This window comes from Plasmodium gallinaceum (assembly GCF_900005855.1).
Source record: "Plasmodium gallinaceum strain 8A genome assembly, contig: PGAL8A_v1_76, whole genome shotgun sequence".
NCBI classification, from domain to species: Eukaryota; Apicomplexa; class Aconoidasida; order Haemosporida; family Plasmodiidae; genus Plasmodium; species Plasmodium gallinaceum.
In genome coordinates this window covers 2,463,244-2,476,634 of record NW_021628238.1, presented here as the reverse complement: position 1 = coordinate 2,476,634, position 13,391 = coordinate 2,463,244, and the positions used below count along the sequence as shown (strand labels likewise).

The following is a 13,391-nucleotide window of genomic DNA, read 5'->3' as shown; positions in this document are numbered from 1 at the left end:
AAAAAAAAAAAAAAAAAAAAAAATTTAATTTTAAGAAAATTCATAAAAATAAAAACATGGAATATAAATATTGTACAAATTTCTATGATACAATAGCTATAAGATATGAAAAAAAAAAAAAAAGAAAAAAATTTTGGTTAAATTATACTATATTATTTTATTTTTATATTCTATGAAAAAAATTATACTTATTTGACATTATATTTTTAAAATAATTAAAAAAAATATGCCAAATATTTGTAATTAATTTTTTTCATTTTTATTTTATATATATATATATATATATATATTTATATTTTTAAATATAAATATATAAAATATTATATGGTAAATTTTTTTTTTTTAATCTCTTATAATAATTGTCATTTTTTATTCTTAATGTTTAAAAATATATATATATATATACGAAATGAAAGAAAAAAATAACAATAATATTAAAGAAAAAAGAATAAAAAAACAGATGCAAAAAAAGACTAAAATAAATAATAACAAGGAAAATATAAACATGGCATTATTATCAACTAACTTAAAAAATATTGAAATGAATTTAGAAGATAAAATTATAGATGAAGACTTATTAACACCAAGAGCCTTTGATAGAACAAAAAAAAGTATGGGCATTCAAAATTTAATAATGAGCATAGATGAGAATAGTAATGAACCTAAAAATGAAACTAGTGAAAAAGATGATATTATTATAGATTCTAAATCAAATGGAAATATAGATGAATTAAATAATTTAAATAATGAAAAAATAAATTGTGATAGTATAAATATTGATAATAAAAATAATGAAGGAATAAAAGATAAGTGTGTTAATAATGGATATATAAGTTACGAAGATTCTAATTTTAGTAATGTATTGAAGCAAAACGGTTCTTCATTTATGAATAATGGATGGCAAACTCCAAAAAAAAGCAACGTAGGATTATATTATACAGGGATAGATAATCCATCTACCCTAAAAAAATATAAAACTCCATGTGAAATGGATATGATTCAACCTGATGAAAGCTTGATTGGTAATAAATGTATAACTATTAATAATTATGTTAATCCTCCTAAATATATAAATAATGTAATAACTCCAAGTAAATTTCCTTTATCTGGAGAAAATAATATTTTTGTATCTTATGAAGATTTTAAATCCCTTTTTAAACATAAAGTTTGTTTGACTAGTGAACATGAATTTAACAATAATAACTCATCGATTCAAAATGAAAATTATGAAGGAATAAATTTGAACTACGAAAATAATGCATGGCCAAATAAAAAGGAGGAATTTAATTCCATAAAAAAAATAAAGAAAATTTATAATAGTAGTAACTGTTCCCCAAAAAATAAAAAAAAGAAAAATGATTTCATTAAAGTGAGTACGAAAAGGCTTTTGGACGAATTAGGTGAAGCTCATAAAAATAAAGTTAATAATCAGAATAATATTGAAACTTCTAAAAAAATTAGGAGTGACAACAGCCAAGAAAAAGAAGAGGATAGTACAATTGTCAGTTTAATTGATTACGAAATCAAACCTGTAATTAGGAGTGAAAAACATAAGGAAGAAAAAGAATTCAAATCAATGGAATTACTATCTAAAGAGAAACAAAATCCATTAAGTCCTATATATGAAGCTTACTCTATAGATTTAGATGAATTATTTAAAGATGAAACATTTAAAACTCCCATTAATTTATTGATGATTTATCAATATTTATTAATTGTTATATCAAGACGAAATCAAAAAAATCAACCTGTTTTTTATCAGCTAATTAAAAAAGAAATGTCCTATTTAACTCCATATAGTTCCTTCAATGAAGAGTCGTTAAAACAATTAGCATGGATTGCTCCTAGTTTAATTCAACTAAATAAAGTAATTGTTACAAAAGAAATTCTTGAAGCTAATCAACAATCTTATCCTGATTATATAACTGGAAAAAAAATAGAAGATATACAAATAAGGGAACATAGTGAAAGTTGTGAAAATATATATAAATATTCGGCAAATGATAAAATTGAAATGCTAAAAAGAATTCTTATTAATTGGGCAAATATAAAACACAGTGAATTATTAAAAAAATTAAATCCAAATTTTTATATTCCAAAATATTTTCAATTAAAAAAATGGCATTCGAAATTTGATTTTAAAGAAATTATATTCCCAACAGTTACATTAGAAGAAAACAAAATGCTTGCTCAATTATCTCATACACCTCAAGAAAGTAATGCAGATGATTTTATAGTAATTCAAGATAGCCCAATAAAATGTGTTACAAATGATTTAAGAAAGAATGGAACATTTCTGGAAGATATAGAAAAAGAGAGGACTAGAACTCCATTGGGAAAAAATAAAAGAAAATCAAATTTTTTAGGATCTTTTACAAATGTGTGCAATCAAGATTCTCCCAAAAAAAAAGAAACTAAAAATATGAAACAAATTAGAGAAGAAGCTAATAAAAAAAAAATTATTAAAGAAATTAAAATAGAATTCGATAAAGAACATGAAATGTTATTAGATGAGAAAAAAAAATTGGAAAATGCAAAATGGATTGCTGAAATAATTCATGATATATTTATTGTTGAAGGAACTCAAACAGTTATGGAATTAAACACTTTTTCAAAAAAAGTAGCAGATAAATATAAAAGTAATAAAAATTTTCAGATGGATGAAATAAAAATCAGTGAATTGATAGAACTATTATCAGAACACATAACTGATATAAATATAAAACCTAGTATGATGGATAAAAATAAAAGGAATATATCAGTCAAATCAAAGAAAAATCTTTACAACTTTTTAGAGCCTATTTCCAAAAAGATTAATGAAATTTCGAAAAAGTACCAAGAATTAAAAAATAATAAAGAAAATAGATTAAATGAGCTTTGGACAAAGCATAATGTAAAATATGAACTTTCTGAAAATATTAAAAGATATTTTTTAAACCCAGGATCTATTTCTATATCTGATTTATAATTTTTTTTTAAAAGTAAAAAATTTTATAACACTTTTTGTAGTATGGAAAAAATTTTTGAAGAATTCCTAAAGTAGTATGATAACAATAAATAAGTTTATATATGCAAGCTTTAAATATATATTCAGTACCTTACATTTTATATAATCTTTTTTTTTTTTTTTTTCTTTTTTTTTTTTTTAAATTAATATTTTAAAAAAAAAAAAAAAAAAAAAAAAAAAAATATTGATATTTTCTTATTATTTTTTATAAAATTTATGACTATTTGTTAAACCTTACTATTTTATGTAATGATTTATATATACTAATATGTATATTTCTACGAATACAAATTTTCTATACTATTTATTCCATAATAAATGATTATTTATTTAAATATTTATTTATATAATTTAATTTTTTTTTTTTTTTTTTTTTTTCATTTGCAACCACTAAGTGCATTTGAAGAAATTTATTATTAATTTACTTTTCTTTTATTTGCAAATAAATGTTGCATAAGGAAATCTGTTTATTAATTTTTTTAATTTTCTCTAATTTATTTAAAATATTATTTTTTTTTTTTTTTATATTATAAATTATTATATTTTAATAAGAATCAATAGGAAAATTTTTTCTTTTGATCTATATATTAGACGTATGTATACATAAAAAAATATTAATGTTTTTTTTTTCATAGTTTTTAGTATTTATTTTAAACTTTTTTTTTTTTTTTTTTATAAATTTTTTAATAGATTCTTCTTTATATAGATTATGAGATGGAATATATGTATTTAATTGACCTAGCACATTCCTATAAATATATTTTAAAAACATAAAAATAAAATATATATATATATATATATTTTGAATTTTTATGTGATACTTTTTTTATTTAGTGTTATTTATTTTTACACTTTAAAAGCAAAATATTTTTCACTACAGATTACAGTTGAGTGGTATTAATTTTTTTTTTTTTTTTATTTTATCATTGAATAATTATTTAGAAATCTTTTTTTTTTATTCTTAATAATAAGTAGTAAAAAAAAAAAAAATAATACATAAATAAGAAAAGTTTTAGTTAAAGTATATAATTTGGATACACACATTAATATAAAAACGTTACAATTTAATATATAATTTGTGCTCCACTTTTTTAATATTTTTAATAGTACGCTTTTATTTTTTTGAACTCTTAAAATCTTATAAACATATATTTACTTTTCATTTTAACTACTTTTACAAAGTTATTTTTATAAATACCTTTTTTTATTATTTGTATTTCTGATTAACTTATAAAACTATATATTTTAAAAAATGAATTACTACAGAAAAGAACATATATTTATATTTACGAATAAATATGTGTTGGATAAGTGTTTAAAAACTGTTAATAGTACCATTAAAAAGAATAATGAAAAATTACAAAACATTTATATAAATAATTCGTTCTTCTTATATTGTATAAAAAACAAAAAAATTTTATTCAGTTTTCACAAATTAATGAGTTTTGCACTCTATGAAATTTAACAAAATAAATGATTCCTTTTAAAAATAAGCATATGCTTAAATTAATAAACAAAATTTAATTACAGATAAGGATACTTATAACTATATGTAAAACACTCAATTCACATTACAAAACAAAAAAAAACTATAACAAAAATTAAAGATAAAAAAAAAAAAAATGAAAAAAAGTAATTTATTATAAAATTTAAAAGAATTTAATGTAAAAATAAAGTTATATTGAACTTTCGAAAGCATAGGAATGAATTTATTTAATTTTAATTTATTTCACATATCTAATAATAAAAGAAAGTTACAAATATTAATAACATTAAAATTAATTTGGCTCAATATATTTAAACGCATATATACCTTTTTTTTTTTTTTTTTTTTTTTTTTTTTTTTTTTTTTTAATGAAAAAGATGTTAATCTAATAATATTCTACTCTTTCTTTGCATAGAAACTATAAGTCTTCCAGAAAAAGAAGTCAAAGTTTGTAAATCATAAGAAATTAGATAAAAATCTGAATGATTTAAAATTTCTATTTCTTCTCTAATGGTTTTCAATTGAACAGGTAATAAAAACACTAGCATACCGTTATCAACTAATGTATGTGATGCAATATTTAACAAGTCTCTAACAGCTGCAGTACAGTTGTATGTAATTGTTTTGTTATTCATTGTTTTTTTTTTTCCTAATTTTTTTTCATAGTTATTTATAACTTGGCTAGTTTCACTTAATTCATCATTACATATATTATCTTCTTTGTTATTTGCATTACTAGAATTCTTCACACTTATCCTCACAGTTGCTCTATTTCCATATGGAGGGTCTGTAACTATTGCATCAACCCATGGCTTATGGAAAAAATTCCAAATTGGCTTTGAATTATCAGATACTAAAATATCAGGCATATTTAAGTTGTAGTATAAAAAATTTTGAAAAATATTTTTTTTGTTACTTTGATGTTTCATATGTGGATTTAAATAAGATAATTTATAACCTTTCAATAGTCTTATGTCAATATCATTACCTATACATATTGCATTAAAGATGGAACATGAGACTAACAACCCCCCAGATCCTACAAAAGGATCTAATACAATATGACCTTTTTTTACTTTTGCTAAATTACACATTATAAAAGCCAATTCATTGTCAGTTGTGGTTGGTCCCAATATTGGCCTTTTATTTAGAGCATATTTTTTCCACCATGAAACTTTTGTTTTTTCATTAGTTTCGCTGTTTATATTATAAATTGAATTTTGATATTTCCTTAGTACAATACATTTACCAAAATATACTTTTTTTAAAATTTCTGAATTTTTTTTATCGTACTCTTCAAATAATGCAATTTGTACATCTGGGTTTATTATATCAATATCTTTATATTCATCAAAAAATGTTTTAAAATGATCCATCTTTTTCTTTTTATCATTTTGATTTATCACTTTACCAAAAGAATGAAAGTAAAAACACCACTTTTTATTTCTTAAATTTCTTTCAAAAAGATATTTTTTGGTAATTAAATTTTTTTGTAAGTCATTATATGATATGCCTTCGCTCCATAAATCAATAACTCCCTTAATTAAAATACTTCTAGATTGTATATTTTTCCATAATTCTTCGTCAGTTATATTTACTTTTAAAAAAACTTCTCCCTCATAATTGTTTTGCTTTTCATTTAACCATAATTCATTTCTTTTATGACCAAATATTTCCAATAATGATTTTAACTCACTAATTTTGCAGTTATCATATCTATTATGGCTACTAAACCAAATGAGATATGACATATTTATTAATTTTTAATATATTTTTTACATGTTTTTCTTCATACATTCATACGTATATATTGAAAAAAATATATAAATATATAACTAAAATTAAAAATAATGCAAAATAAAAATAAGAAAAATGTTAAAGCACAAATTAAAAACTTAAAAATGAATAAAAAAATTAAAAAGAGATAACTATTATATATATCTAATTCTTTAATTTTTTACATTATATATTTATTTTTTTTTTTTTATATTACAATGCAACAAATATATTATTCTTAAAACATAAGAATTTTCAATAATTTTTATATTATTTTTTTTTAATAATTATATATATATATATATATGCACATATATGTTTTATTTAGCACCTCATATTTGTATTTTTTGCAATATTTTATGATCTCATATTCTATTATCATGGGTATTATTTCATGTCACCTTTTAGTTTTGCTTTTTTTTTTTTTTTGTTGTTCACTTTCATCAAAATCTTTAAAATAATACGATGCACACATGCATTTTGAAAAAAAATAATGAATATTTACAAAATGAATATTAAGCATGAAAGGAAAAAATATCAAAATTGATTGATACATGTAGTAAAAAAAAATATTTTTCTTGAATTATATATATTCAACTCAAAAAAAAACAAATTCATATATTTTTATTAATATGCACAATTTATGCTTTCATTAGATAAAAGAAATCAATATATCGAGAAAATATAATAAAAAATAAATAAAAATTTTTTAAATTATTATTTTTTTTTTTTTAATATTATGAAAAAGAAAGAAAAATATGTGAAATTAAAAAGAAAATACACGCTACGATGAAATAATTAAAATTAATCATTGTATGCATACTATGGGATAAAGAATAAAAAATAAAAAATACAGCTAAATTAGTAATATAATTATATGGAATAATTAAATGCTACAAAAGCTGTTTTATTTAAAGCACTGCTTAACTTTTAGATATGTATTTTTTACTTATATACTATTTTTTTAATGACACATTTTCATTTACTTTTCGTTTGTCCAATCATGTTATCATGAGTTTTATAAATTGTACATAATTAATTTTTTTTTAATTTTTAAAAATAATATTAGGCACATTAAATAAAATAATTTAAAAGTGTTTTTAATTATTTTATACTTATATATGTATATCTTTTTGTTTAATTGTAAAATGCTATAATTTTCTAGATTTTTAAATGTTAAGTTTTTAAAAATTTATATGCTTATATAAATAAATTTATATGAATACATGAAAATACAAAAAACATAAATATATATGCATACATATAAAGATACATATCAATACATAAATACATGTATGTATATTATCACTTTAACGCATGATCTAAAGATATATCACTAAATATTAAAAAATAAATATATATATTTATTATTTTGAAATGCTAAAAATGCTTGCACCATATTAAAAAATACGTATGCATATATGAATGTTATTGCCATTAAATACAAAAAAGAAAAAAAAAAAAAGAAGAAAACTCTCAGAGGACACAAATAAAAACGAAATAGTTTAATAAAACTATTATATTTTATTGTATTTTTTTTTTATTTTTTTTTAAATATAAAAGTTAATATAATGGTTTTTATTTAAATATGCACCCTTTTAAAATACATGAATTATGAATATTTATGTGTTTTTTTTTAAGATTTTTTTTTAAAAACAGAAATGTGTACTCTTAAAAATTGAAAACGATATTATATTTGTTGTTTTAATTCGTGAATGTATCTTTGTCCAAAATTTTAGATGTTGTTTCTTCTTTTTTTCTTTTTTTTTTTTAATTTGATGTCGCATTAATTTTTTTAATTTAATAAAGAGAGAAAGGAAGTATAATGTATTTTTAAAAATTCTTGTTCCTTTTCTATTCTTTTTTATTTAAAATTAAAAAATTAATGCCCAAGATTTTATGAATAGCAATTAAAAATATAAAAATATAAATAATATTAAAATATAATAAGAGAATACTTTAAATATAAATATTAATTTTTGTATTCTATTTAATAAGTGCATATATGCATGTTCAGTATTTGCTTTTTAGTATATTTTAAAAAAGAATAAAAAATAATTAAAAAAAAGTAATATATATTAATACTAAGAACATATATTTTTTAAAACATATATACTCACTTTTTTGCATATAAATGTGTATGAACATTTATACAAATAAAGCATATGATTATATGTTATGTTTTTTCTTTTTTACATATAAAAATATTACAAATAAACAAATATATAAATATATATATGTATAATTCTTTTTTATTTTTTTTTTTTTTTGTTAATATTATATAGTTAAAAATATAGAGGAAAAAAAAAAAAAAATGAAAAGTAATTTTCAAAATGAACCTTTTAAAGAAGACAATTATATTAAAGCTTGGATTAAACAATCGGAAAATCCTGAGTTATATAAAGATTTTAATGATCTAGAAGATGAATCATGCACAAATGAATTTATAAAAGTTGTTGATTTCAATAATTTTAATAGCAATTTTATAAATACAATAATGAAAGAGCATTCACCTGAAAAGATAAAAGAAAATAAAAAAAGGAAAGCATATTGCTTATTTTATAATAGTGAAATTGAGTCAGAAAGCAACTACTATAATGATGAACATAAAAATTACAATAATATATATTCATCTTATGAAGACACTGAAATAAAATATTTCAAACCTTTAGATAAAACACCTTCTTGTGATATGAAAGACAGGCAAATACATCATTATAAAGATGAAAATTTGTCAATTAAAAAATTGAAACGAGAAAATGTTTGTTCAGAAAATAATTATGATATTTTTTGTCATAATTTAATGGATTCTTCTCCATATTTAAAACTAAAGCAATGTAATAAACCAAATTATGGAAGTGAAAGTACTAGTGAATTTTTTAATAATTATGAATTTGAAACACCAATCAAAGTTTTAAGATCAAAAGAAAAAAGTTATGATATTAAAAATAAAAAAGACAATTCTACTAATACAACTAAAGAAAATTCCTATCAAGAAAATGTTTCCTCAAATAATAGTGAAACTAAAAGAACAATAAATTTTTCTAATAAAACAGAAGATTTCAATGATTTGCAATCCAATTCAGACAATGAATACTTAACATCTTCTGAATATGTTGACGAAGAAGATTTATCAAGATATGGTCAAAAAAAACAAAGTGAGGTTAATTTTTTAGGACAAAAATTAGATTATAAAGTAGTTGGAAATGTTATAAATTGTTCAAAAGATCATCCACGTTTTACTATATTAAAATGAAAATTTTCCTAAATTTTGTTTATTAAAAAGACTTTATTAATAAAGAGAAAATAAAAAAATTGATACAAAATTTAATAATTTTTACATTTAATAAAAAAAAATATATATATATTTTCCTCAATAAAATTATATAAAAATTATTTTGTTTAAAAAATTTAATGTATACTTAAAAAAAAAAAATTGTTATTGTTTATATATATATATATGTTTATATATATATAAAGGGAGAGAAATTTTTTTTTTTTTACGTTAAAAATTCATATATATATTTATATAATATATACATTAAAAAGAAATTAATTTATGTTTCTATTTCTTAATTTATAAAGAACATTATTATTTTTTTTCTTTTTATAAATTAGGACTACAATCATTTGTCATTTTTTTTTTTTTTTTATATTATATAAATTCATTTTTACCAAAAAAAATTTCATAAAATAATTTTTTTTTATTTTTACATTTCTATATTTGCATAATATTATTTTACACTTTTTTAAATATGAATTTAAAACAAGAATAAACCCTAAATTATTTATAATGTATGTATGATACAAAAAAAAAAAAAAAAAATAATAAATAAATAAAAATGTTTATGTATATTTTTTTTTTTTTTTTTTTTTTGTTTGTTTACTTTTTTATCTTATTTTTATCTATTTCTTTAATTTATATTATTTAATTTCTTCTTTTTAAATTTATGTAAAATTGACGTTAATAAGATATACAATTTTTTGTTTATTTTTGAATTTTTATTTTAGTTCTATTTTTTTTTTTTTTTTTTTTTTTTTTTTTTATATATATATACTTATTTAAATTTAATTTGGTGTGTAAATTAATTTTAATTTAATATTATTAAAATTTATAAACAGTTTTTTCTTTTTTTCAAGCTGTATTTTATAACTTATAATAAAAAGTTATGAATGAAGAAAATGAATAGTTAATTATGTAATTAATAATTATTTTTCTACATATAAGTTAGTTTCATAAGAAAAATAAGTAAAAATATAATTAAAAATATGTCTAGTATGATAAAATAATAGTCATATGGTTGTATTTTTTTTAGAAAATATCCTTTAACCAGAAAAAAATTAAAAATTGTATATATATATATATGTATATATATATATATATGTATTTTTATTTATTTTTTTTATTATTGTTTTTCTTTTTAAATAAGGTAAATTTTATTAGAAAAGATGAAATTCTTTTTAATTAATAAAAAATACGTATGTATTTTTTTATAATTTGACAGCTTTAAAATAGCCCCATAATTGTATTTTTCTTTTGCTGTCTTTAATTTTTCTAGTCCATCCATCTCGTAAAGAATTATATTCCTTTTGAGAAAATTTTTTCAAAAATTCTTCTTTTTTATCTTCTAATTTATTAATTTCCACTTCTAATAGATCTAACCACATATCACTTATATCCTTTGATATTACATTTTCGAATTTGCAAGAAACAATTAAATCTTTGTATTCTTCAACAGTTATTAATGTATATCTTCTTTTTTTAATATATTCTTTAAATTCTTCATCCCAATTTTCTGGTTTACTAGCACAATAATCAGTTACTAAGATAATTCCATTAGGTTTTAACCATTTATAACATTTTTCAAATAATTTCTTTTTGTTTTCAAGGGAAAGATGCAAAATTGAATCTCTACTGTAAATCATATCAAAAGTGTTTTCAGGAAAATCTTTTAATAATATATCATTGGCCTCAAATTCAATTTTTTTATTTCCGGAATTCCTGTTTTTAGCTATATTAACCATATTTTCCGATATGTCTATTCCATACACATGTGCACCATATTTGTCATTTATATATTTGCATCCACCTCCTAATCCTGATCCTATGTCTATAATAAAAAAAAAATTTTAAAAAAAAAAAAAGAAATATATATAAATATATATATATATAATGGATTTCACTTCAATAATACCCAAAACTTTGGAATTTTCATTCAGTTGTATATCACTTAAAATTTTAATTGTTGCATCCAAACCTCCTGATGATATAAAATTACTATTACAAAAAAAAAAAAAAAATAAAATAAAATAAAAATAAAATTACATGTATTTTACTTTTTTCTTTTTTTTTTTTTTATTATTATTACTCTCCAAAAATGAATTCATAAGATTTGATTCCTGTGTATATTTTAAAAAAAAATATACATAAATATATATATATACATATATATATATAAATATGAATTTGTTCATATTTAAATTTGATAATTTTATTTTTAAGTTTATGTAATTTAATTACCTTCTTCAGTATATTGATTGGTTTCCAAGAATGTTTTATCTATTTTAAATTTGTTCTCCATATTAAAAATGAAAAAAATTAAAATTATAATAAAAAGAGTTTAATTCAAATAATTCGTTATGAAGATTAAATAAAAAAAAATATATAAAATTATAAAAAAGAATGTTTTTATTTCATAAAATAATGAAAAGTATGTTTTTATTTATATGTTCTTAGAAATAACAAGCATATTTTGTTAATATTTTAAACGTAAAAAAAATACTTAAGTTTTTATAATTTATTTTTTATTTTATATTATGTTTTATTTATTTTTATTTTTATTTTTTTTTTTTTTAAATATTCATTCGTAAAGAACAAAATAATTATTGCAATAATCAATATAATAACTCGTGTAATTTGTTTTTATCTTAAATTCGGCTGTGAAATAATTTTCACCAGGATTGTTTTGTATATAGTTAAAAATAAAGTATCTTGCTACCATTATTTCTTTTGGTTACTATCTTAAAATATTAAATAAAATCATTGTAGTAATATTAACAATCATATTCATATATAAATGATATATGAAAGCATTTAAATTTTTTGAATGTTTTTTTTTTTTTTAAGTTTAAGAAAAATACATCAATTTTTAAGTTAGAAGGTGCATGCCAGAAATTAAGGTAATTAATCTAATATTTTCTAGTTTTTATTTATTAGAAATATACAATAAAAACAACATTTTTCATTTTTTCAGACATAAAATTAAGATTAATAACTCTAAAGAAAAAAAATAAAATTAAAATAAATAAAAGAGATTTTTTTCTTATTAGCATGGTTCTTATAAAAATTAATTTACCAATTTAAGCAATTCCCTTATTTCTTATGTTTGGACTTTCATTGGAAAATACAACTAAAAATTATCTTAAACATTTTAAATGTATTTATTTAATTTTTTCATGTATGACTATTTATTTAAAAAAAAAAAAAATAAGAAAATTAAGAATTAGAGTTTTTATTTATAATATTAAGAATTTACAAAAGTAGTAACTTTGTTAAATTTATTAAGAAAATAAAACTCTGAAAAGTATATATCGCATGCATAGAAATTTTTAATAATTTCATAGATGATTTATACAACATACAATGATATTTGTTCATAAAATAAAAAATTATTCCAATATGTACAGTTGAATTGTTCTCTAAAAATTTTTTTTGTTAATTAAAAGAACCAACATTAATTTTTTGAAGCATTTCAACTATTATTTGAATAAGGAATGATCAAAAAGAAATTTTTTTTTTTTTTTTATTTTTTGAAATATTTCATATGTATATATTTTTTTATAAATTAATAATATTCAATTACTTTATTGTAGTTTTTTTTCTAAGTATGTTATATCTTTAATTTTCTTTTTCATATTTTGAATTATTTTAAAATTTAATTCATTCAAATTTCATTTTAATTAAAACATAAATTCCATATTTTTAAAAAAAAAAAAAAATTATTTTAACTTTAAATGGATGAACGGCTAATATAGAGTATAAAATGAATAGTGTTAATATTTATTTCATTAAAAAAAATATTTTAAAATTTAAGAGAATTGTTTTTTAATTATTATATGCCT

The 13,391-nt window shown here is 18.2% G+C and overlaps 4 protein-coding genes across 4 annotated transcripts; 2 read left to right on the top strand and 2 right to left on the bottom strand.

The window, feature by feature from the left end:
* Positions 1-409: 409 nt before the first annotated feature.
* On the top strand, positions 410-2,968 carry PGAL8A_00254400 (conserved Plasmodium protein, unknown function; the record flags this gene model as incomplete). The annotated part of the gene is made up of 1 exon (XM_028671284.1): positions 410-2,968. The coding sequence occupies one exon, from the start codon at positions 410-412 to the stop codon at positions 2,966-2,968; it is 2,559 nt and encodes an 852-aa protein (XP_028527952.1).
* A 1,905-nt stretch (positions 2,969-4,873) lies between these two features.
* Positions 4,874-6,244, bottom strand: PGAL8A_00254300 (tRNA guanosine-2'-O-methyltransferase, putative; the record flags this gene model as incomplete). Its single annotated transcript, XM_028671283.1, has 1 exon — positions 4,874-6,244. The coding sequence occupies one exon, from the start codon at positions 6,242-6,244 to the stop codon at positions 4,874-4,876; it is 1,371 nt and encodes a 456-aa protein (XP_028527951.1).
* Positions 6,245-8,583: 2,339 nt separating this feature from the next.
* PGAL8A_00254200 (conserved Plasmodium protein, unknown function) lies at positions 8,584-9,525 on the top strand (the record flags this gene model as incomplete). The annotated part of the gene is made up of 1 exon (XM_028671282.1): positions 8,584-9,525. One exon carries the CDS (start codon positions 8,584-8,586, stop codon positions 9,523-9,525), a length of 942 nt encoding a protein of 313 aa, XP_028527950.1.
* A 1,235-nt stretch (positions 9,526-10,760) lies between these two features.
* PMT (phosphoethanolamine N-methyltransferase, putative) lies at positions 10,761-11,851 on the bottom strand (the record flags this gene model as incomplete). The annotated part of the gene is made up of 4 exons (XM_028671281.1): positions 10,761-11,380; positions 11,465-11,547; positions 11,639-11,669; positions 11,791-11,851. The coding sequence occupies 4 exons, from the start codon at positions 11,849-11,851 to the stop codon at positions 10,761-10,763; spliced, it is 795 nt and encodes a 264-aa protein (XP_028527949.1).
* Between the last annotated feature and the right edge of the window lie 1,540 nt (positions 11,852-13,391).